General features: G+C 42.2%; 1 protein-coding gene and 2 non-coding genes across 3 annotated transcripts; all 3 read left to right on the forward strand.

Annotated features, from left to right (window-relative positions):
* The first annotated feature begins 3,199 nt into the window (after window positions 1-3,199).
* ahcy (adenosylhomocysteinase) lies at window positions 3,200-24,481 on the forward strand. The gene is made up of 11 exons (XM_071910227.2): window positions 3,200-3,282; window positions 8,460-8,650; window positions 10,758-10,833; window positions 11,345-11,497; window positions 16,122-16,234; window positions 18,052-18,259; window positions 18,468-18,555; window positions 19,453-19,570; window positions 20,407-20,529; window positions 21,469-21,540; window positions 22,806-24,481. The coding sequence occupies exons 1-11, from the start codon at window positions 3,255-3,257 to the stop codon at window positions 22,935-22,937; spliced, it is 1,302 nt and encodes a 433-aa protein (XP_071766328.1). The 5' UTR covers window positions 3,200-3,254; the 3' UTR covers window positions 22,938-24,481.
* Window positions 15,293-15,426, forward strand: LOC139920264 (small nucleolar RNA SNORA17). Its single transcript, XR_011785032.2, has one exon. It is a non-coding gene; the product is annotated as a small nucleolar RNA SNORA17 (small nucleolar RNA).
* LOC139920265 (small nucleolar RNA SNORA17) lies at window positions 17,067-17,200 on the forward strand. The gene has a single exon (XR_011785033.2). It is a non-coding gene; the product is annotated as a small nucleolar RNA SNORA17 (small nucleolar RNA).
* Window positions 24,482-25,921: the final 1,440 nt, after the last annotated feature.

Here is a 25,921-nt window from a genome sequence, read left to right on the forward strand (position 1 = left end):
CAGTGGTTTGACAGCTAAACTCAGGAACAAACTGCAGGTGATGCAAAATAATATTATTCGGTATTTATTAAATGCATCCCCTCGAACTCATGTTGGTAGTGATGAATTCAGAAGGGTAGGACTGCTGCCAGTACAGCTCAGAGTAGAACAACAGAAGCTGCATCATATGTACAATATTATCAATGGGTATGCTCCTCAGTACTTGTGTTCTCAGATAACAATGGTCCATACTCAGCATAACTATAATACCAGGGCCAGTGTGCGTTCATGTCAAGTGCCTCGAGTGAATAATGTAGCTAGAAGTTCCTTTTTTTATACTGGTGCCATGTTGTGGAACAGCCTTCCGTTACACGTCAAGTTTTTAAATATGAGAGGGGCTTATAGAAGTCAGGTTAGGACTTTTTTATGGAACAGGGTAACAGATTTATAATGAAATCTGCAATGACATTGTTACTTTAGCTGTCCTTGTTTTTCTGATGTAGGAGTTATTTTTTATCTTGTAATGGTGGTGATGTGTTTTTGGTTTTTTAGGATTGTGTTTGTTTAGTTTTTATGTTCAATGTCTTGTGCTTCCTTGTGTTTTTCTTTGTCTTTTTAACATCTTGGGACCATGTTGGAAATAAGTGTTTTTCACTTTAACATGTTATCCTTTGGATTTCTTTGTTTTGTTTTTTTGTTTACTAATCCATAAATAAAATCAATCAATCAATCAATCACTCTGGACTGTCAGCTGCATGTAAATATCAAAATGCTAAATTAAACGTAAGAGATTTAGAGGAGAAAAAAAAGCTAAATGATAAGTGGAACGTGGCTGCCTGCCTGTGTGGTTTCAGATCTTTGCCCTCAGTAAGACCATAAGACAAGGTCTAGTATGGAGGAAATACTGGAGCAAAGGCCAGGGTCAGGGCCGGAGGCAGGGTGGGGAGCGCTATTATTAGACCACACACACACACACACACACACACACACACACACAAACATGTGCCTATATCATACTATACATGACTCACAAGTAGCTTGTTTATTGGACAGAGTTTTGGTATCAAAACAAGTCTGACTGCAGTTCCTGTAACTTTATCTAACATGATGAACTTGTCTGTCTCTTCTTCTGTGGTGTTCATACCAGTTAAGAACACATGAAGAAACAGCTGAATATGAGCATCAGTCCAGACTACAATGGAGTTTGATATCAGAAAATGTTTCAGCAATCTAAAACATCAGCGGTAAACGTCAGGTTTTGGTGTCAGTCCCTCAGAATCAAAGAGCGAGGGCTTTTTTCTAGAAACTTGCTGTGAGCGATGTGCTCGGGCGGAAAAAGCCTCAAAAAAGAAAACCAGGAAGCTGAGAGCTCTTTAATAAGACACGGTGCAGAAAGATGCTCAAAACGTACAAAATAGTGAGGAATAATTACAGCAGACGTTTCAGCCTTCAGCCATCATCCGTGTAAAGATCAAGGCATTTCTTAAACAAGACATGGGATTGGCTGATTTTTTAATGCTGTGTTGTCTTTTGGTTCTAAAGCTAATAAGTGTGTTGACTTATGCTCAACAGCCACAGCATTACTTGAGGTGGTGAAACAGCCGATCCAGCCTGATGGATCACATGACAGCGATGCACCTGAGATCACTTGACAATCACACGTCAGCGTTTTCAAAAAGCCCCGTTTATTAGGTTTATTAGTAAAACCAACGCGTTTCGGCTCGTGGCCTTCATGAAACAATATGTCTAAAAGCCTATATATATATATATATACATAAGCACACAAAAATCAACCAATAGAACAAGACACAGTGGAAATAACGACCAACAGAATACTAACACATGATTTTATTGAGCCATACAGGAACAGAGGATGTGGTCATGTGACAAACCACGCTACAACACGAGAACAGCGTTTTCTGAAAGATTTTTCAGTGGTGGAAAACGGCGTCTTAGTGTGGATGGAAAGCTAAAACAGAGAAATAAAGATGATTTTCAGATTTATCCGGATTACTATGGACTCGGCCTTAGAATGAGCGAAAAAGGCGAAAAAGTCCCACTGGTCCCTGCAGACTGGGCTCCTGCAGACTACAGACATCACTTTACAGACTCTTCATGCACCTCTAGCTATGTGCATTATAAACGGGCCGAGGCTATATGGACAACGCCTCGAGTTCATATCGTATCTTATGCACATATCCTGTGTGTGAGCCTCAGCCAATCGGCTGCCTACACCTAGACCTCATCAGCCAATCGTGTGTCTTTTTTTATTTAAGAAACGTCTTCATACGTGACTTGATCTTTTCATGCCCCAGCTCATCATCTAATGTTTTCACTGTAGAGTACATGTTTTTTTTTTTTTTTTTTTTGCAGGACCAAAAGAAATGTGGAAAAAATACAATAAAACTTTGATTAGAAAATGTTCCTTTGATTTCCCCGTCCAATGTTTCTAAGAATAAATCGCTGCAGAATAATCGTAAAATCGTGAGACCGCGATTTTTCCTCAGACTATAATCCCACCATCAAAATCCCATACTGCTGCATCTGTAACTTCATGTAATCATGCGTTGCAACATTATGTAACATATTACACTAACTTTACATATTAGCCAACTCACATACATACATTAGAAATACAATAATACTAAATGATTGAGGATGTGGTGCAGTCACTGTAGTGTAATATATTAGTAAAATAATACTAATATATAGGCTACAGACAAACCGTTTACACTGCAGTGTCCATGTGAGGACAGGGAAAGACTGTAGTGAACATTTATGTGTTATAAAGACTGTTTTTACAGTGTTTGTGTGGCATATAATATCCAATTCAGCCCCAGTAGTCAATATTACAGAATAGAATAGAATAGAATAGAATAGAATAGAATAGAGAGAGTCCCACTGTTGCATTTCATCTGCAAGTTTTCGGAAAAAACTTACAGAGTCCAGACAAAACTTGTTCTGACAAAACTTGTTCTAACTACACTTGCCAAACGCACACCCACCCTGCATCTCGAGCTGTCATTGGCTGGCCCGCCCACATCACGTCTCCGCCAATCATATCCCTCACACGCGGGGCGGGAACTGCGGCAGCCAATAGGAATCGTGAGTTGGCGGGATTGGCGCCGCCCGCATCATGAATTTTGTAACGAGACAAATCTGCTTCCACGATAAAACCAAGTCGTCATGTTTCCGTCCCTCCCTCTCTGCCCCTGTCCTTTAGCCAGGCAGCCGCTTCATTCAACCCGCCCGGAACAAAACACCAGAAAACAACCATGTCTGAGAAACTTCCCTTCAAAGTTGGTCAGTAGCACACTTTATTGCCTTAACTACGCTTTTAAGTTTCGTTTCGCAAAGTAGTGTAGCGGTTTGGCTAGCTAGCAAGCTGTTCAGCTGACGTTACCGTAACGTTACATATCATTTAACGCCTTTGCTAGCGCCGGTGTTAGCCTGCCAAGCTAACCGTTTAGTGAAACGAACGGAAATTTGTTCATGGACTTGTTAGTGCATGCAGGTATTCAGACTCTACATGGACACCCGGCTCCGTTGTTTCCAACCGGCTAGCACATGGTGAATAGCTCGGCCTTTTGTTGTTATTCTGGGGTTTTGCCGTGTTTTAGTTCGCTATGAGCGCAGTTTATATTCAGTTCAGCTCGTTGCACAGTCATTTGAACTTGTTGAGTACTCGCAGCTCGCCAAGTTTGTCAACATCTGAGAATGAATCGATATGAAACACTCGGTCGTACTTGCAGCGAGCATGGGCTTCACTGTGAGCAGAAACCCTCCAGACTCTGGGTGTTGTAGTTTATTTGGGGCGTCGGAGGCGCTGTGTTCCACGGCCCGAGTTTGGTTTGAAAACTACTATTCCCATAAAGCTTTGCGTAACACCGCCAGCTTTTGCATGACTGACGGGCACAGGCAAAGAATCCAAATATTACAGTGTAGTACTGTGTGGACTACACGTGGTGCTCTGAGCCTCTGCTGTGCAAGATAAATACTTTTGTTGGATTATTTTTTGTGATCTTTAGGAATTATAAATTAATCCTTCTTTTCTTATTAAATGAGTTTATTTAGTTGTGGCTGTGCAGCTTAAGACGTCTAGCAACTCTGGTTAAGACCAAGCCAGGGATGTAGTGGGGTAAAACCCCCTAAACTCAATTTACCAACCTTTTTAGGCTGATATAAATACAGATGCATAATAGAAATGAATGCTTGTCTGTCAATATTGAATGTTTCTGCTGGTGGATGTTTGTTTTATGATAATCACAGACTGGAGGCCATCGTCTCTCCACCTTTGTATTTAACACCATCTCTGTAGGACCAACTAAATGCAACATAGATCTCAGTGGAAAAGGCATGCAATTAAAACTTTACCGGCATGCTCTGCTTATTGAAATGGTAAACATTGTACCATCAGCTTTTCAGAAACAAAGTTTACAAAGGTATAATTATCATTATCACACATTATGTCAAACAAGAGAATGCATAAATTGGTCAATGACAGATAAAACAAAGACTTAATTGTTACAGAATGCATGTTCTATAAAAATGTGTGGGTTTTTTCTTAAAGAAATTTTAAATACTGATTTTCGCTAGTCTAAACTCCCTGGTCAGGTTTTACAAGTAAATCTGGAACAAATTGTTCTACAACTAGATCTGATCAGAAGGGGCCACATGACAGGAGTTCACTACTGACTGTTTTGATGTAGGTATTCAGTCAAAGAAATGAAATATCAAGGGACTGGTACTGTGACTGTTCTGCATTAAAAACAGAAATGTACTCATTATGCCTTATTAACAAACTGTTATGTTGGAAAAAAGACATGAAACACATTTGACAACAGATGGATCTTAAAAAGTTGGACATAATGCCATTTAAAATATCATAGATTGTGATGTATCATCAATATGTGCAAAATGTGACACTTGACAGGCAGACTGCAGTGTGAGGAGCAGCTGGTGTTTGAGGCAGCGGGACAGCAGAGTTACTCAATGTCCCGTTAGCAGATAGCTGCGGGGCAAAGTCTGCACACCCTCCACTAACCACAGGCTGTCAGTGTCAGAGTTCAGCAGAGGGAGTGTGAAGTACTGGTGCCTTCACTCAGTCACTCATTCACTCAGTCACTCATTCACTACAAGTCACTCACTCATTTACTCTGATTCACTTGATTTTAATTTGTATTTGGCACGATATAGTTTTATGTTTCTAGTTTGGAAGTTATTTACTTTGTTGTATTTTCTGTAACTTTATGTATGTTTAATTGCTGCTGTCTTGGCCAGGTCTCTTCTTGCAAAATTTCGATTTTAAATCTCAGTGAAATTTTCCCTGTAAAGGTTATACAAATAAAAACAAACAGTCAGTCAGTCCCACCGTATTCTCCACTGTAGACAAAGTCCTTGCAATGTAAGGTTTTACAGGTTAGTGGGTTTGTAGTTTAGGTAAAACAAGGTAAACCCGGATTTAATTGCTTCTGCAGGAGACATAAAACCAGTTTGGTCGCAAGAGGGAAAAAAAATTATGGCGCTCAAGGAAAAGTCTTAACTGCTGGCCGAGGTGAAATGCCAAATTCCTCAATTGTCTTGTACTCCAGTAATTATCATACTTTTATAACTGTGTGTGAAAGAGCCAAGTCTTTGTAGTGTTATGTGCAAAAATTATATAAGCTTTATTGTTATCGCCACCCTGTGTGTTCCAGCTTTCTTCAGAGGTTTGACTGTGGCGAGGAGTGTTTTTTTTAAATTTTTGCACATAAGACTGCCTTGATTGGCTTGACTTCAAATGTTGGCACAAAGTGTGGGTCGGTCATGAGGACGGTCTTATTTCCACGGCCTGAATAAGGACCGTAAACTCTAATATGCCACTGGGTGGAACACCAAACCCTGGCAGTGTTGGTGCAGGACCGCACACAACCTCCTGCCTTATGTTTTACACCTCTTTCATTTAACTCTACTGACTAGAGTTGAGTTCAGTTGCTTTTTTGACCTCAGTGTGAACTTGTTTTCCTAATCCTCTCTCTTCTGGCTGGTTGTTCAAGCCAGTGCCGGTTTAGTGCAGTTAGCGGTGTGTGGTGTGTGTGTGTGTGTGTGTGTGTGTGTGGGGGGGGGGGGGGTTAAATGTTAGCCTATATGGGACTTTAGCATCCTGAGGTTTGCCTGAGGCGGTTTGGGCTTGCAGCGTAGAATTAGAGTAGATGATGCATTTCACTCCCTGTTGTATTGTGTAATCTCCCTCAGTCGTCTGAGAATCATTCACTGAGAATGAAAATGAACAGAAAGGGAACTTCCCAGTGAATCAATATTTTTTTTTAAAGTTATTTTTCTGGCATTTTTTGCCTTTATCAGACTCTATATTAGACTTATTAGACGGGACCCGGGATGTTGTGGCTACACGGTCTTCGCCTTTAGACCACAAGCCACCAGGATGCTCCATGGGTGATAATCTTTATTGCAGCTCATTATTAATTGATTTTACAGCACTTTTTTTAAGAGAAGTTCCATATACACCAGTAGTAGTGGTGTTGTACTGGGGATGGCTCCCTCGAACCATCATTGTAAATAAGAACGTGTTAATTGAACCCCTAACCCTGGTAGTGTTGGTGCCATGCACACTGGGAATCGAGAATAAATGTAATTCTGAAATTGTGCTCGATTTAAATAAAGTAAAAAAAAAAACCCACTAGCTTTCACCAAACCAATAGTTATTTCAATGAACATATTATCACAAGTTCTGTGGCTGCAATTTAATTGTTCAAGCAAAATGACCACTTGAAAATTCGGATTTGAATAGGAATAACCATTTTATTAATTCAGATTCTGTAACGTGGAATAAAACTTTCTCCGTCCCTCTGGGCCTGCAGCTGAATCTGCGTCTGTCTTCCTGTAGCCTTCGAATGAAATTCAGCATGTGGTGATGCAAGGCGTGTCTGTTTCATGTTTCATCTTTATGAAAGCCTTTTTTTGTTTTCAGTTGGGAGGGAGAAGCAGAGATTTTATTACTGCCGGGGGGGGGAAACGGGAGAGATAACGTTGTTCTGGAGAGCGTAAGACGCATTACGGCAAGCATGGCTAATCTAATGGCCAGAAGTCAGACTGCTTGTCCATCTGAAATCCCAGTGGACAGTGGTTTTGTTATACAAAAAGATCTATCATGAACTGGTTGGAAGTTGGGACAGATGTTAGTCCAGACCCTGTGAGTCCAGACCCTGAGGTGAGGTGGGGCCTGTGTGCAGATGTTAGACAGAAGTCAGTTATGGAGCTTCTGTACAGCAGGAAGTGGCAGCACAAGTCATTGAAAGCATTGTGACTGGAACGTCTCTCATTTCAATCCCCATGTGTTTTGGCAGATGTTTTTTTATAAGCAATTAATTTTTCTGTCGATAGATTAAATCAACTAATCGTTTCAGCACTAGTTGAAATGGAATTCCAGCTTGCAGAACACATTTGGTGAAATTTTATTGAACGTTTATGAAATTCAATATTGAATTCAAAGTTTTGCAATGGTATCGAAGTAAAATTTCGGATATCTTGACAACTGTAGGTAGATGCTTTTAGCGAGTTCATGCCCCCCCCCCCCACACACACACACTCCCCAACAAGGCTAAAAACAACATGGGAATGAAAGGAGAAGCTCCTCCCTGGCTTGACAGCTGTGGCTCCTGTCGCTCAGCATGGAGACGGTTACTCACAGCTGGTTCATGCTTTCACCTGTTCTTTTTCTGAGTAAGAGTTGCTGCAAGTTAGTTCAAGTCTTGTTGAGATTTTGTGCCAAGTCTCCGTCGTGTCTGGACATGTTGCAGTGCTGTTTGCACAAAGCATTTATTAATTTGTCTATTCAAACAAACGGGCTGATCTCAAATTTAGAGACAGGTTAGCTGTTCCTTATTTGAGCGTCTCCAGAGTCGGGTTGGAAGCAACCAGCCGCATGCTGCTAAACTCTGGCTGTGACTGCTCAGTTTGTCTACTCTAGTAATTAACCAGCCGTCATTCAGAGGTCAGCCGTCCAGACTGCCAATAATGAGATTAAACTCTACAATGATGCCTGTAGACCTGTTTGGACAGGACTTGGCAAAGCAAAACTTGAAGTTTGTGTTGAAAATACATACACAACCTTCTTCTGTAGATTCCATTAGTGCGTCCCTTCTGTTATGACAGGTGGAAGATGGAAATTAACTGTCTGAAAAGGAAGAAATTACCCAGGATTAAAATGACTTAATTCATTGCCAATAAGGCTTTTGTCTTGTTCCCTGTTACTCTGTGGTCCTTTTTTATAGCACAAAAGGTCGGGCAAGGCACCAACACTGTCAGGGTTAGGGGTTCAGTTCCCACTGGGGTACATGTGGGCTCCAGCTGTATGTTATATCTCGCTCCCTCTCTTGACACCAGCTGACTGAGGGTCTAAAAGCCGGTACGACTGTCGAGAATGAGATTAAACGGTGACATTTTGACTCGACTCTACTCTCTTTCCTCTCTGCCTCTCTCAGCTGACATCAGCCTGGCTGAATGGGGGCGTAAGGCCATCGACATCGCCGAGAACGAGATGCCCGGTCTGATGAAGATGAGGGAGAAGTACGGTCAGTCCAAGCCTCTGAAGGGCGCCCGCATCGCCGGCTGCCTCCACATGACCCTGCAGACCGCCGTGCTCATCGAGACGCTCACCGCCCTCGGAGCTGAGGTGACATTTACCAGCCGCTGCTAAACCTTTATTTGTCCAGGGAGTCAGCTGATCACGCTGGCTTCTTCAACACACACACACACACACACACACACACACACGCGCGTTCACACTGCGACAGGAGTCACCGCTAAAAGCGACTGCAGGAGGAACAAAAGTAGCATTTTCTGAGCTTTTACCTTCGACTGCAGCGGTAGAGACAAACCGAATGGATGCACGCACATATGTTTGTGTACTTGCTCATAATAATGATAATAATAATACTTTTTATTTATAAAGCGTCTTACATAATACTCAAAGACACTTTACAAAGCTATGGGGAAAAGAAAAACACATGTATAAAATTAGGCCTATAAAACAGTTGGTACAATAATAATGATAAAAATAAATGAAGATAATAAAATGATGACAAAGTATGCATATTAAAAGAGTAAAATCAAAATCGGTGATGATGGTTGGTTCATATTGTTTCATCTTCGATTGAAGGTAAAGTGAATAAGCAAGAATTTGTACTGATGGTCCATTTTGGAGTCTGGACAAACTTTTCCAGGAGACAAAAAGATGTGTTAATTATTATTATTATTATTATTATTATTATTATTATTATTATTTTTTGGCTTTTCCAATTCCCTGCTTCGGTTTGCTCATTTGTGGTGGGAATGACATAAAATATTTTCTACAAAGCATAATCTATTTAGAAATGGTCGACCCTCTTTTTCAAGAAGAAAGTGTTTTGGTTGTGGTTGACTGACCTGCCACGTTGCCAACTGGTACGGCAGTGTTTTAGATGAGTGTGAACGCAGCGTCACACTGGGAGCTGCCCAGTAAAACCACAGCCTTCTGCTGGCTGTTGGGACTGGAACAGGTGGAGTTTAGTTATTGAGGGACTTTTTGAACCAGCATCCCTCCGGTCACAAACCTGCTGCCCTCCTCCCCTCTGTCTCAAGGCCATGCTGCTGTTATCAGAGCCGCTGTGGGTTTTATCTGTCCGACTGGGACCGGTTACGTCCTGCCGGGAACCTGCGGCCTGGGAACCAACAGAGAGAATAAATAACAGGGGTCGACCTGATCTCTCAGTAGAGCTGAACAATTAATCCGAAAAAAAAAAAAATGGAGATCGCCATATGAACTTCTGCAATTTCCAAATCGTAGAAATTAATTGCTTAAGAGAGAGAGGCGTCCAAAATGTTTTTCTGAGCAAGAGCTGTTGGTATCTTTGGTCTATGAATCGAGTACAATATTGGTGAAAACCTTCATCAGACTCAAACTCGGTAAATCCTGCACATTTGACATCTATTTTTTTTTTTTTTAGCATTTTCTTTAAATTAGAATATTCTGTCAAATAATTGGAACTAGATTTTCTGTCAGTATCTTTCAGCTCTATCTCTCAGCCTTTTTCATCTATTTTTTCCTCCCTCCCTGGTGATGATTATTCTCTCTCTCTCTCTCTCTCTCTCTCTCTCTCTCTCTCTCTCTCTCTCTCTCTCTCTCTCTCTCTCTCTCTCTCTCTCTCTCTCTCTCTCTCTCTCTCTCTCTCACACACACTCTGTATCTTTCTTTGTCTTAAACCTGCAATATACAAAAATAGAATATATTTAGGCCTAGCCCGAATGCCTTTTTACAGGATTTGAATACTTGTGATTTCTGAATAAATACTTGTTCTCATTAATAGGCCTACTCCTTTCTTTTAAAAATAATACTTAAAAAAAAAAAAGTTTCTTAACTAGGCATTGCAACTGAATCCTCAAAGCCTGAAGCACAGGTTAATTATTTTAAAGTAGATCCTGTTTGCTTCGCTTCGCTTGCTTACCTCAAATTTGCAGATTGTAGCTTTAATACCCGTCTCTCTCTTTGTCTCTGCCCTTCTCTCTCTCTGGTGTTTAGTGAGATGTAATTAAACATGAAAAGTAACCTTGTATTCACGTGCCATCTAATAAACTGGGAAAAACGTTTTCCTACTTCACATAAATGGCATTCAAAGTCGGCTGATGACATCAGAGTCAGAGAAAATTTTGCTACCAGAGTTATGATGCAATTATTTTAACCTTGCTGTCATGGTGGGAAAGTTAAGTGAACGCACAGTAACTCTTGGCTCTCCGTCCCCCAGGTCCAGTGGTCCAGCTGCAACATCTTCTCCACCCAGGATCACGCTGCCTCTGCCATCGCCAAGGCTGGCATCCCAGGTAACACAATATTTTATCATTCTGAATTAATCCCTCAAATTTTAAAAATCCAAATGATCCGTTTCCCTAAACGCCAAAATAAAGTGATAAAACTTTGATTAAAAACTTTTTTTTTTTTGGACATGCATAGTTGAATATTCCTGTGTCCTAGCATACCAGGACCCATCATTTGTCTGGAACAAGTCTCATCACTTTAAATCTGTCATTTACACAAACAAAAGGTCTTCTGTCAAGACTTTAGAAACCTTTTTAAGTCATTTACAAGTCAAAAAAGTCAAGTCCCAAGCAATTAAACTTGTGACTTGAGTCCCCACCTCTGGCACATGAGCATACTTGTGTTTAGTCTGTGTGAAGGAGGGAGATGGATGAAGAATGTCTTTGAAGTATTGACCTATTTGACCGTTGATTACTTCTCCAAACAAACACATAAAAGCAAGTTAAGGTACAGTAAAATATAATCAACATGCAACAAACTGTCTGTCTACCTGTCTGTCTACCTGTCTGTCTCCAGTCTACGCGTGGAAGGGTGAGACAGATGAGGAGTATGTGTGGTGCATTGAACAGACTCTGTACTTCAAAGACGGTCAGCCGCTCAACATGATCCTGGACGACGGAGGAGATCTCACCAACATGGTCCACCAGAAATACCCCAAACTGCTGGCAGGTTGGTCCATCCACACACACACACACACACACACACACACACACACACACGCCTTATTTGTTCATCAGATATGGCCGTTTTTAGTTTCTCTTCTGTTTTTCTAGTATAAGCGGTTTTGTAAGTCTGATTCTGCTGACTCAAGTTCTGCATTCACACACTCGTTAAAATGAGAGCGCTGATTTAGGATCTCATGGAATAAATGCCTTTTTTTCATACTGTTAAATGTCTGCTTTAGTAGACAGTCTACACAAAAGAGTAATTGGACACATCAGAGAGTAATGAATAATGTATATTCATATATCACAATGTTGGCTTCCATAATGCGTCACACAGTTCGGCAGTGTTGGTTTTATTTCCTTGAGAATACCAACAGTAATTTAGTCAAGACGTTGATATAAAATGCAAAAAAGTGATTTCTTTTTTTTTCACCAAATCACAGACTAATCATGATCATTGTATCTCGCAAAAATAATGAGGATTATCCTTTTTAGCCGTAGTTGTGCAGGCCGAGTTACGATGTGACAAAGCTCATGAGCCAAATTCAAACTCCTGACCTTGTGGCTGCCCAGCGGCCAAAACCACGGATGAATTTTGAAGCCGGTCCTGAAGTGCAGCAGCAGCAGTCCGGCTCCAAAAAGACTCCAAACCGCCCAGCTCCATGAAGTCAATGGGTCACAACCCAACTTCCTATAAAATGTAAAGTTGGTCAGTTTTTTCCACAAGAGCTTTTGGTCTCAGCAGCTGATTTCACTTCTTCTTATGTGTGTCCTAATGGAGATTTTCTAAATAATTGTCATTAACAGGATATAACAGAGATAAAACGGGGTAGTTTTCCTAGTGATTGACAGTAGTAGGTGGAGCTGCGGCGCTGCACACAACCCAAACTCCGCCCCCTCCACCTTGGCTCCACCCTCTTCCTCTCTTTGGCTGCTCCGGCTCCAAAAAATGTCAACATGGCGGCGACCGTAAACCCGATCTCCAGGCTTCAAAACGGCCCTTCAGAAGATAATGGGTGACATCACACTCACTGCTCCATCTGTTTTACAGTCTGTGGTGGAGACATGTTTTGATTCTCTGTTGCTGAGAGGGCAGTGAGACAGGGAGGTCAGAGGTCAGGGTCGGCCACAGGACGGCGCCCCCTGCAGCTGGTAGGGACTCGGTGTCCAGGTGAGGGACAAGTACCCAGAACAACAAAAACCTCTGCAGAGCATCCAGGGTCTTCCCAACAGTAATACTATGTAGTAATGTGTATTATATGGAGCAAATACAGTAGACTTTCATTACTCTATTAAACACTCTGTTTTAAATAGCCCTGTCCCTCTGGTCAATTTTGGGATGTACCAGAAACCAGTCACTTTAAATCAGTCGATCAATCTTTATTTATATTGCACAATTCAATGCGGTTCACAGTAAAAGCAAAAGTTAAAATGAGAAATGAAAAGATTGAAATGAAGAGATAAAAGTAAAAGAGGAATAATAATATAAAGGGAAAGAGAAACTTTAATAGAAGTAGGATACTGTGATGTCCATAAGACTGTTCCTTAGCTAAAAAGAAGGTAAAAAGGCCCGCTATATGTTCAGAGTAGAATGGGGCTTGTTACCTGCTGAAGTGTCTGCTGCAGTAGACCAGCTGTGACCAGCCAATATTTCCAAAATGCCCCAGCACCCAGCACCCGGCCGGTGGTGATTTCCCGCCGTGTGACTTTAGATGAAATGCTGCAGCAGAGGGTGTTGGACACTAGATGGCAGCATTGCTCTGACACGGTACGTCCCGTGGCTGACTGAGTGTTTTACAGCAGGACTGGGGCTTATTAACTTGGGGAATAATCAACTAAAGCCGTACATGACAACTGCAAACCTTTCATTAAATCATAAGGCATTCCTGTTTGTAAAATGGAGCTTTTACATTTTGCCATTTTTGATTGTAGATGTGATGTGTTGCACCTCTACTTTTTTTTTTTTTTTGGAGCACACTCTAAGCTAAATATCAACTTCAACTTTATTATTATCCCGAAGGAAATTTGGTCTGCAGCGGGCATCAAAATGCATCAGGTCACATTAAAAACATCGACAACAACAAGCATCAGAAATTCCCGGAATAAACCAACAGATCAAGTAAAAAAACGATGACACTTCTACCACACTGAACCAGAAACTGAAAAACCAAAATGGGAAACAATACCAGATCCAATATTAATGCATTGCAAGTGAAGCACAAAATAAAGTACAAAATCAAGTAAAGTGCTGTGCAGTGGCAATAAGTAAAAAATAATAAATAATATAAAGGTGTGCAAGTCTAAAGTTAAAAGTTAGGCTAACAGATTAAGCCTATCAATGACAACAGGAGGTCAAACTCCTTATAAAGTGGGTGGTCAGGACAGTTAAGGATTAGTTGAGCCTTATTGATAACCCGCTTACTGTAGATGTCCTGAAGCTGGGCTTGCTGCACCCCGATCACCTTACTGGCCACTTTGATAAGCTTTGCCAGCCTATTTTAACTGGACAGAGTGAGGCAACCTGACCAAGCCACAATGCAGCAGGTAAGAACAGATTCGATAAAACGCTGATAAAACAGAGTCATTAAAACATTGCACACCTTTAAAAGAATTCATCTTTCTTAAAAAGAACAAACACTGCTGGACCCTTTTGCAAACGGCATCAGTGTTGGTCAATAATAGTTCCCAAGTATTTATAATCCGGGACAATCTCAACGTCCTTATCCTGGATGGTAGTGTGAGTAATACTGGGCTGTGATATTTTGACTATAATGAAGAGAGAACGCATAGAATGGGTGTTTGTGTTTTTGTTTTTTATACTCAAAACACACCAAATTCTCCTCCCTGACGGTTTATAGGTGCAGGAAAATCACCTTGTTTGCACCTCTACTCAGGCTGAGTTGTTAGAATGAGGTCGGTAAACTTGGAATAAAAGGGAACTGCTCGTATTAACAGATTGTTAAAGCAGCTGTAAATTTAGCCAGTTGTGTTGGTCTGTCTGAAGTCAGCCCATTTAAATCTCTCCTCTTAACAGGCTCCACGCTCTTAACACCTGACTGTGTTTACATGCAGCTTTAATATTCTGAGTCTAGTTGCTGCAGCATTTCTGATCTTAAACTTCGGGATGGGACCAAATATAAGTCACAGACTTGTTTCTGGCTTCGTACCCGTATGTTTTAATGAGCCTGGCTCCCAGGAACGGAGAAAATATTGACTATTAACTCATTTTAGTTCTGAAGATGAGAACGTTGGAAGGAAAATTCCCCCTCTGATCCTCCTCCGCTGTTAGATCTCATCAGTCTGTGATGTTCAACACATTCCAGGAGTTATTTTGTGATCAAGTGTTGTCATTTAATTTTTTGGTGCACCCAGTTTCCCTCAACCTGCCTCGTCTACTTCTACTGCAGTTGGTGATTTCCTGAATGCCCCTCCCCCCCTTTACTCAAACCCCAGCCTGTCTCTCTGCTGCAGTGCATTCTGGTCTCTCTCCTGCTCCTGTGGGTGGAGAAACTGGTCTCTCTCCTCTTCTACGATGGATTTCTCCCTGTATGATTGTTGAACGTCTCTCGGTGCAAAATGGCGGCTCTAGAAAGAAGCCCTCGCTCTTTGATTCTGAGGGACTGACACCAAAACCTGACGTTTACCGCTGAGGTTTTACATCCTGAAACATTTTCTCATATCAAACTCCACTGTAGCTGCTGGAAACATCTGTAGGTGACGTTGTTTGGCCCGTCAGTTCTTTGGCTCAACTCTGAAAAGATGATTTTAATTTGAAATATTACTGCATATGAACTGATTTCATGCCCCTTGAGGCGTTGCAGCCCAACTGCCAGTGTTGCGGCTGTGTCATAAGGTGGCAGAGAGAGAACGGTGTCCGTCTACACTGAGACCTGCAGCACACTGCGGCCTCGGAGTGAAGCTGACACCCACAGTTCACACATTTACACTCTTAATCCACAGTCAGAGTAGAGAGTGTGACGTCACCCTTTGTCTTCTGAAGCCTGGAGAATGTGTTTATGATCGCTGCCATGTTGACATTTTTTTGGAGCTGGAGCAGCCAATGAGAGACAGAGACTCGTCCGCAGCTCCGCCTGCTCCAGAATCGACGACCTGTCAGTCAAAAGGAAAACAACCCCGTTTTATGTCCTGTTAATGACAGTTATTTTGAAAATCTCCATATGGACACACATTAGAAGAAGTGAAAAGCGGAGACCAAAACCTCTTGTGTAAAAAAATGTATTGACTTTATATTTATAGCAGAAGTTGGGTTGTGGTCCATTAACTTCATGGAGTTTGGCGGTTTGGAGTCTTTTTGGATCCGGACTCTAGCGGACGTTAGAGGAAGTGCTGCTGCTGCACTTCAAGGACTTGCTTCAAAATTCACCCGTGGTTTTGGCTTCTTGGTTTTAACCACGTTATGATAAAATTATGATTAAATTAACATAAATTATGAGTACAGTTTGCTGTTGACAAAAAATATGTCAGGGAGCAGCGCTTACGACTGAGACAAATTTCTTTCCCCTGTACTAGAAGTAACTTATATTTCAGTCAAAGAGGGAGGGGGGAATGTCCTGTTAACTGGTTTATATGTTACATTATTCACATTTTAAACTGCATTTTATTTGCAGGTATCCGCGGCGTGTCGGAGGAGACGACCACAGGCGTTCACAACCTGTACAAGATGCTGAAGAAGGGAGACCTGAAGATCCCCGCCATCAACGTCAACGACTCCGTCACAAAGGTAACAGGCGGCAACCCTTTTATTCTCTGAAGCCGGGTCGCCGTTCAAGTGTTTTCTACGAGAATTATGATGCGTTGAATTAGGAAAGGTGAATGGAAATGCCAAATTTGAATTGTATCTCCTCAGTATTGCAAAAAAAAGAGCAGGGTGGAGTGGAGAATCATCAGTTTTACTACAACAGATCTGTCAGATTGGATGAGATGCGACCGAAGCAAAATGCCTTTCTCCTCCACCGACGGAGCGCCAAAACCCCAAAATTCAAATACCATTTAATAATCCAAACCCATTAGTGATGGGAAGATCTGCTTATCTCTCGATACGATTCGATACGTGACATGGGGTTCAAGATTCAATACAACCACGATACGATGTAACAAATAAGTGTGACTGCGCAGAATTCAAATCTTTCTAGCGATGCCATTGGCTGCTAGACTGTAAACAACAATTTTAAAAATGTCATTACAAAGTGCAGATAATATAATTTGGATGGAGAGCTTGTGAAACTGATGGTCAAGCGTCTCATTAGTGATTACTACAGCAGAATAACATGGAGCTGATATCACCTTTCGTTTTTCTGTCCCACGGTATGGATTGTCACTTTTTTTTTTTATTGCAATATATTGAATTTCAATACATCGTCCCATCCCCTAAAACCATACTAATCCAACATTCACTGTAACACATTTGCAGAATGCTTGCTGTATGTCTACACACATTGGTGATAATAGATGCAGTTGGAATTTTTCGTACTTTGTCCAGCGAGGGGAAAATCCTGGCTCAACTCTGACAAGATGATTTTAACTTTAAAATATTACTGCATATGAAGTGATTTCATGCCCCTTGAGGCGTTGCAGCCCAACTGCCAGTGTTGCGGCTGTGTCATAAGGTGGCAGAGAGAGAACGGTGTCCGTCTACACTGAGACCTGCAGCACACTGCGGCCTCGGAGTGAAGCTGACACCCACAGTTCACACATTTACACTCTTATCCAGTCAGTGGCAAACACACTTCTTAACCCGGTTTCTCAACTAAACAAATGTCTCACTCACTCACTCACTCACTCACTCACTCACTCACTCACTCACTCACTCACTCACTCACTCACTCTCTCTCACACTCTCTCTCACTCACACTCTCTCTCACTCACACTCTCTCTCACTCACACTCTCTCTCACTCACACTCTCCCTTTCTCACTCACACTCTCTCACTCACACTCTCTCTCACTCACACTCTCTCTCACTCACACTCTCTCACTCACACTCTCTCTCACTCACACTCTCCCTTTCTCACTCACACTCTCTCACTCACACTCTCTCACTCACACTCTCTCACTCACACTCTCCCTTTCTCACTCACACTCTCTCACTCACACTCTCTCACTCACGCTCTCACACTCTCACTCAGTCTCTCACTCACTCACACTCTCTCACTCACACTCTCTCACACTCACACTCTCACACTCACACTCTCTCTCACTCACACTCTCACACTCACACTCTCTCACTCACACTCTCTTACTCACACTTCTCTCTCTCTCTCTCTCTCTCTCTCTCTCTCTCTCTCTCTCTCTCTCTCTCTCTCTCTCTCTCTCTCTCTCTCTCTCGGTGCGTTTCATTAGTCGTTTCAACCTGCCCTCGTTGACTTCCACATTCAACTGAGTGGAAATCGGACTGAAAAACAACTTCAACAAACCAGGAAGGAGTGACGTTTTAAGTCATCGAAGCCGTTTGACTTGGTTATGGAAAAATAATGAATTTTAACCCTGGATCTCTCTCTCTTTCCCCCTCTCTCTCTCTCCCTCCCTCCTCCCCTCTTCAGAGCAAGTTTGACAACCTGTACGGCTGCAGGGAGAGCCTGATCGACGGCATCAAGCGCGCCACGGACGTGATGATCGCCGGGAAGGTCGCGGTGGTGGCGGGCTACGGCGACGTGGGCAAGGGCTGCGTCCAGGCCCTCCGAGGGTTCGGAGCCCGCGTCATCGTCACCGAGGTCGACCCCATCAACGCCCTGCAGGCCGCCATGGAGGGTAGGTGCCCGCCGCCTGCCAGACGCTCGCCAGATGCGGTCTGAAAACACCTGTTGAGCTTTGGTAGCACCTGATATAGGTTGGATCACTGTTGAGTTAGAGCAGAGAGAGGAGCAGAACAGGAAAAACAGATTATTACTTTAAAGACTTTGTGACCAACCTGCTTCATAAAAACATGTGTGTATAACTGCGTCTTGCCTCCCTCCAGGTTACGAGGTGACCACTATGGATGAGGCCTCTAAGGAGGGAAACATCTTTGTCACCACCACTGGCTGTGAAGACATCATAATGGGACAGTAAGTCACACACACACACACACACACACACTATCCTTGGAGAATGCATTTGAAAGTCTCAAATATCCAGATTAGTAAATAAATATACTTGTGGATGGGACTTGTTGGAACGGAATCTCATGTTTTCTGTAGATTTCAAATGCAGGTTTCTATGGTTTAAATACATTTTACAACACAGTCGTGTTCCCTTACTGCTGGCCCTGTTAACACTGTATGTCCACTTTGGAAAAATTATAATTGGCTAAAGTTCATCATTCAGTATCTCTAAAATATACAGTAAAGTAAATGATTTAGTCTGTCAACCCGAGGACTTGAGTTAATCCTACTGTCCTTTTTTCAAACGGTGGATATCAAAAGTCTACATGCCTTAGTTTTTACTGCCTTGAGGCCTGAGATGAAGACCCACTAAAACACCTTTTTCTTTTTTTTTTTCAAAAAATCAATGTAAAAACAAAAGGCCATTCAGTATATAGTATATAAAAAATGGAAAACTACGATGCCAAAAACTAGAAGATCCACTGTAGGAACGTTTTTTTTTTTTTCAAACCTCTCTTATTATCATAATTAATTATTATGGGACTTATTCATAACACTTCATTTTGTTGTTTAGTATTGTCTAATGCTTCTCTTGTTTTTTCCTTAATATCTGCATTCTGTCAGGAACGTTATAGTATTTTATTTTTGTGAAGCACTTTGTAACCATGTTTAAATAAGTGCTATATAAATAAATGTATCTCAAAACAACTGAAACTTATTAAATTAAGTTAAATTCAACATCTAATTAAATTCATTATAATGAAATTTAATTTGATTAAATGCATTACATTTATTTAGCGTAAAAGTCTGCTTGTGCAGAATGACGAGCTGAACGTCACTTTGTGTGTCGCTCCCTCTCAGTCACTTTGAGAACATGAAGGACGACGCCATCGTCTGCAACATCGGGCACTTCGACTGCGAGATCGACATGAGCTGGCTCAACGCCAACGCTGCCGAGAAGATCAACATCAAGGCTCAGGTAGGGAGCGCACACACACACACACACACACACACACACACACACAGAAACCTTTGCATACTCTTTCCCTCACTTACTCCCTCACACACTATCTCACACACAAACACACTCTGTTGCTCTTATAGTCTTATACTCTGTTATATACTTCATTACTCCCTCACTCATGTAGACAAAACTTGACAAGCAGCCAGAGTGTGTAGTAGTAGTAGTAGTAGTAGTAGTACTATAGCAGTAGTAGCAGTATATTTACATTACCTTCTATATTGTTTAATTGATCTTCTCTCGTCTCCTTGTCCCTTCCTCTTCTCCCTTCTTTCCCCCCTCTCTCTTCCCATTTCTCTTCTAATTTTCTCCTTTATCCTCTGCCTTTCTCCCCACTTCTCTCCTTTCTTCTGTCTCTCCTCTCTTCTTCCCTTTCCTTTTCTCTCCCCTCTCTTTCCCACCTCATCTTCCCCTCACCTCTCCACTCTTCTCCACTTCTAACCTCCACCTTTCCTCTCCTACTACTTTCTCTCCTCTCGATGTCTTCCCATTCTCCCCCTTTCTCTCCTCTCCCCTTTTTCTGCTATTCTCTCCCTGTCCTCTCCTCCTTTTCCCCTCTCCACTTTCCCCCTCATTTGTCTTTCTCCCATTCTCCTCTTGTCTCTCCTCTCCTTTTCCTCTTTCCTTTTTTCCATCTCTCCTCTCTTCTTCCCTTTCCTTTTCTCTCCTCTCCCTCTTGCCATTCTTCTCTCCTCTCTTTCCCACCTCATCTTCCCCTCACCTCTCCACTTCTAACCTCCACCTTTCCTCTCCTCTCCTTTTCCTCTTTCCTTTCTTCCATCTCTCCTCCTCAGGTTGACCGGTATCGTATGAAGAGCGGTCGTCACATCATCGTCCTGGCGGAGGGCAGGCTGGTCAACTTGGGCTGTGCCATGGGACACCCGTCCTTCGTCATGAGCAACTCCTTCACCAACCAGGTACAGTGTGTGTGTGTGTGTGAAAACCTGGGCTCCATCATATCCATCCTCTGTCCAACTAAAAGTAGATCCGGTCTCCCAAACAGGAACTATCTCTCCTAAATGGTATCCCTCCGCTGTGTTCTCTTCTATCAGTAAAAATGCTATTTGGTGAAATTCTGTCCTAAAGCGTCGGACCAACAGTCAGCAGGATCTGATGTTGAATCTGTTCACCAACATGTTCAATGTCAGTTTCCATTCAAATGAATGGGAAGTAAAAAATCTGAACTCTACAAACTCGTCCAGCTGCGTCTGATCTTGATGAGTAGTTTATATTTTGGGTTTCATGGCGGTCAAGAGCAGAATAACCTCCATATTAAAACTAAGTGGAATATTGCTTTAAGAAGTATTAGATCCAGGTATTAGTGGTCTAATTTTTTCAGGTTTCTTTTTCCATTCTTAATCCAGAACAGGACTATCAGTACAATCTGCATCCTGTCTGCTTTACTTAAACACAGTTGGACTTCATATTCCTTAACCGTTAATTTCCTGTTGTCCTGCTTCTTATTCTGCCCAGTTAGTTTCAGATCTTACATTAGCTTCCTTCCTTCCATCAGGAACAGGCTGCTTTTGCCAGCTCAAAAAGTGAGTGAGAAACTCCCACCTACTTGGACCGAAGAATTGTTTTTCCCTGTCCTGCCAACTGTTCCTTCATATTGTCATAGCATGTCTAATGGATAAACTAGAATTTTATTTATTATATTGGTTTCATTCAAGCATAATATTCAGAACAGGTTGGCAGCTCCAGTCTGAGTTTGAAACATCTGCATCAGATTTTTCTGTTGTGTTCCCTTCTCTCTTCCCTTCTCCTCCTTTCTGTCGTCCTCTTGTCTTTCCCTCCATTTTTCTCTTTTCTCTCGTTAATGGCATCATTTATCATATTTGTCTTTTTTCTTGTAGGTGCTGGCTCAGATTGAGTTGTGGACGAACACCGCCAAATACCCGCTGGGAGTCTACTTCTTGCCCAAGAAGGTTAGAAGTCACACACAATAATGATGATAATAAACTTATATATTGTATATTATTATACTTATATAAAGCGCTCATCTACAGCAGGAGCAGAGTTCACGCAGTGCTTTGCAATAAGGCATAAACACAGGAGTAAAATAAAATATAAAAATAAAGATGGGGAAACACATGGGGGGGGTGTAAAGGCAGGAAAGCGTGGAGATCGAGAAGTTTGTCGCACAAAACGTCATTTGTGGCGTTTCAGGTGACGTTGCGATCAAAATGCACATTTTCGATTTGAAAAATTAATAATTAAAATAAAGTAATTTATTTTCCCCTGTCATGTAATACACTGTTTTAAAGCTGTGAATGCAAAGAAGCAGTGATCTTATGAAAAGAAGTTGTTGGATTACAGAGGGAATCTCTGGATTTACTTGGATAAAAAGAAAATCTAACGGGAACTTTGCTCTTTTGTCTCTCCACTCATCTCCCTCCACCTCTCCTCCCTCTTCATTTTCTTTCTCTCTCACACTTTCTCACTCACACTCTCTCTCTCACTCACACTCTTTCTCTCTCTCTCTCACTCACACTTTCTCACTCACACTCTTTCTCACTCTTTCTCTCTCACTCACACTCTTTCTCTCTCTCTCTCTCTCTCTCACACTTTCTCACTCACACTCTTTCTCACTCACACTCTCTCTCTTACTCACACTCTCTCTCTCTCTCTCTCTTTCTCTCTCTCACACTTTCTCACTCACACTCACACTCTTTCTCACTCACACTCTCTCTCTCACTCACACTTTCTCACTCACACTCTCTCTCACTCACTCTTTCTCTCTCTCTCTCTCTCTCACTCACACTCTTTCTCTCTCTCTCTCACACTTTCTCTCTCTCTTTCTCTCTCTCTTTCTCTCTCTCTCTCACTCACTCTTTCTCTCTCTCTCACACTTTCTCACTCACACTCTTTCTCACTCACACTCTCTCTCTTACTCACACTCTCTCTCTCTCTCTCTTTCTCTCACACTTTCTCACTCACACTCACACTCTTTCTCACTCACACTCTCTCTCTCACTCACACTTTCTCACTCACACTCTCTCTCACTCACTCTCTCTCTCTCTCTCTCTCACTCACACTCTTTCTCTCTCTCACACTTTCTTTCTTTCTCTCTTTCTCTCTCTCTCTCTCTCTCTCTCTCTCTCTCTCTCTCTCTCTCTCTCTCTCTCTCTCTCTCTCTCTCTCTCTCTCTCTCTCTCCCTCCCCCTCTCTCTCTCCCCCTCCCTCTCTCCAGTTGGATGAGGAGGTGGCAGCAGCCCACCTGGACAAGCTGGGGGTGAAGCTGACCAAGCTGACGGACAAGCAGGCCAAGTACCTGGGTCTGCCCCGCGAAGGGCCTTTCAAACCAGACCACTACCGCTACTGAGCCCCCGGTCCGGCCGGAGGAGGAGGCTAGAGGGGCTTTGGCGTTGGTGTTTGGCTTAGTGTTGGTGGTGATGGGTGAGAGCAGTTGGAGAGTTTGACCAGGTTGCAGTACGGCCGCCATGTTGGTCACCGCAACTTTTCAGGGACTCAGAAAAACAGCTTTTCTTTTAGCTTTTTTTTTGTTTTTTTTTAGCTTATCCACTTTGTTTTGAAAGGGTTTCATAAGCCAAAGGGTCTGTAGAATTTCCCCAGCCCGTAGAGGAACCGTGTCATCCTTTAACTGAACGTTAAAACATGAAAATCTCCATGACAACAGCCAGCGTTGTTTTTGCCAAGCCGCATGCTGTAACCAAGTGCTGAATTATGTCGCTCGCGCCCCCCCCCTTCTCTAGAGCTAAAGAAGCGGCGGCTGCGGTCGGTAGGAACACCTTGTTCTGTATTACTGCGGTGAGACGATAAATATTCTGCACATCAGCATCCCATCAGGACATGGCTGACAACCAAACGCTTGCAGTCAGTGGCTTTTTCAGGTTTTTTGTAGACGCACAACACCATGTGCTTCCATACAATCCCTGTTTTTCTGCTTTGTTTTTTTTTTTTTTTTTTATAGTTTGTTTTTTAAACTCTGATAATTTCCCTTTGGCGTCATCCTGATCTCACCCCACAGAGTTTTTATTTCTACTGCCAACTGACCTGGTTTGCCCCATCACCATCTTATTTTCCCCTGTGCCCCACACACACACACACACAGAGCCAAACACACCCGTACCTTCTAGTCCTCGGCCCTCTTCTCCCCTCTCTCCTCATCAGTATCATACTGCAACACCACAAAGTGCTACTGTACAACTTCTTGTTGTTAATGTCATTCCCTGTAATTACTGACTCTTTAAAAACAGAAGCCTGATGCTTTCATTGTCAAACCCCCGTCCGGTAGCAGCTGGAGACGCGACACGCTGCAGGTTCTCTCTCATCGTCTTAAAGAAGCGAGGCTGTTTCCTTATTCCAGTGTATTGACAGGCTGTTGGCACTTAATGAAAAGCTGTACTTGAATTGTGTTGTAAGCATGATATGTTTAGGGGCATTAAGTACTTAATGTTACTTGTGTGCTTACAGTACTTTTTCCGTAGGTTAATACACAGGTTGATATATTGGAATAGGATGAAAGGAAAGAGAAGTGCTGCTGCTGAAGGAGTCGCCAAAGCACATCATTCTTTTTGCCTGGCTTAAACAAAAAAAAAAAAAAAAAAAAAAGGACTATGCTTTCTCTCTGTTGGCTCATCCTTTTTATTTTATATGTCTTTTTTCCTTTTTGTAATTCTTTAATTTGACTGGAAGGGGCAGAATGTGTAATGTAATTTCTCACTCTGGCCAATCAGGTTCTTCCAAGCCTGGGTGTGGCTGGATTGGGGCGTGGTTAAAGTGGTAACCATGGTTGTCAACGGTTACAGCATGTTGTATAGAGTTCAACTCTGTTGTCTTCATACACGATGGACGGATGTCAAAACTGTCAAATGTGATGATGCAAATAAAACAATATTGCCACCAGGTTGTAGTTCTTGCGTGGTTGTGTTGTAATAAGTATTGTTTACCACACCAACAACTGAAATCCACAGGTAGTGCAATGATCTGAAAATTAGGACACACACACACACACACACACGTAGTTCATGTGAATTCTCCAAATCACTCTCTGCATGTTATTACAGTTTTTCTCAGTCTACTTGTTCAACCTCCGCATCATCTAGTCACTTCTGCACATCATAAAAGCAGTTTTTCATTCTTTTGAACAAATTGCAAATGCTTTGGCACATTCATGCAAATGATTATGTACAATTGTCTGCTGTTTCCTACATTACCAATTGCTCATGTCATGTTGATCAAAATGTATTATACCGGTTCTCTGTTGAATAGTCTTACCCCCCCAAAACATCTAGGCATTAGTTCATTAGTCAATACATGCAAAATGGTTGAAGCAGTTGTCATAATCTGTCAAGCATATTTTCTATACATTTCTATTAGACTTTTTTTGTAAATGTGTCCTGAATTGATGAATTGCTCTCAGGTGAATCTTGACTTTCACTAATGAAGGGGAATGTGTGAAGCGTTAGATCAACCAATGATCAATCGGTTCTCTAAAAAAGCTCAGAGGTGCATCTCATGAACCTTCAATTGGCAGCAGATACAGACAGAGCACAACACAACACAGCGTTACAATGGAAGAACAAGGAAATGAACGGGGTCAACAGCCGGGAAGAAGAGGAGGAGTAAGGCTGCGACCCACTACAGGATGCTGATGGAATTCCTCCCACCCTATCCCCCATTCCTTAACCCAGCTGAGGAGTTCTACTCAGCAGGGAGATGGGAGCTTTACGAGCGCCAGCCACATGCTCAGGTGACCCTGCTGGCTGCCATGGATGCAGCGTGTGAGGACGACACAGCAGACGCCTGCAGAGGCTGGATCAGACGTTCCAGAAGATTCTTTCCGCGCTGCGTTGCAAGGGAAGATATCCGCTGTGACGTGGATGAGAATCTGTGGCCCGACAGACAGGATCGCACTGTAACTCCCCACACAGTGCTGCATGTACAGTTCTGCCTAAGGGGTGTTTCCTATGTTTACATTTCTAATTTTGCATTTTTTTCTGCAGTGCTGTAAAACAGTCTTGTCTTTTTCTTTTCTGTATCGCAATGACATGGTCTGTCAACAAAAAACAGTACAAACAGTAAAAGCGTAAATGTGAATCCTGTCCAATCTCTTGCAATCGATCTCCCACATGCAGTAATGTGTAACTTTGTGCTGTTGAAATTGAAATATGCCATACAGAAAAAGTGCAGCCTTGTGCATTTTCAGTCATTGTCATCAAAACCTTAGAAAATACTTACAGAGTCACTGTTATATTGACAACATGACTAAGCATTTTGACTGTCTTGTTTGTAAACAATGACAGAAGGACTTGTCATTCTGATGGCACTGACATGTTCACTGAC

Source organism: Centroberyx gerrardi, chromosome 5 (assembly GCF_048128805.1).
Source record: "Centroberyx gerrardi isolate f3 chromosome 5, fCenGer3.hap1.cur.20231027, whole genome shotgun sequence".
Lineage (NCBI taxonomy): Eukaryota > Metazoa > Chordata > Actinopteri > Beryciformes > Berycidae > Centroberyx > Centroberyx gerrardi.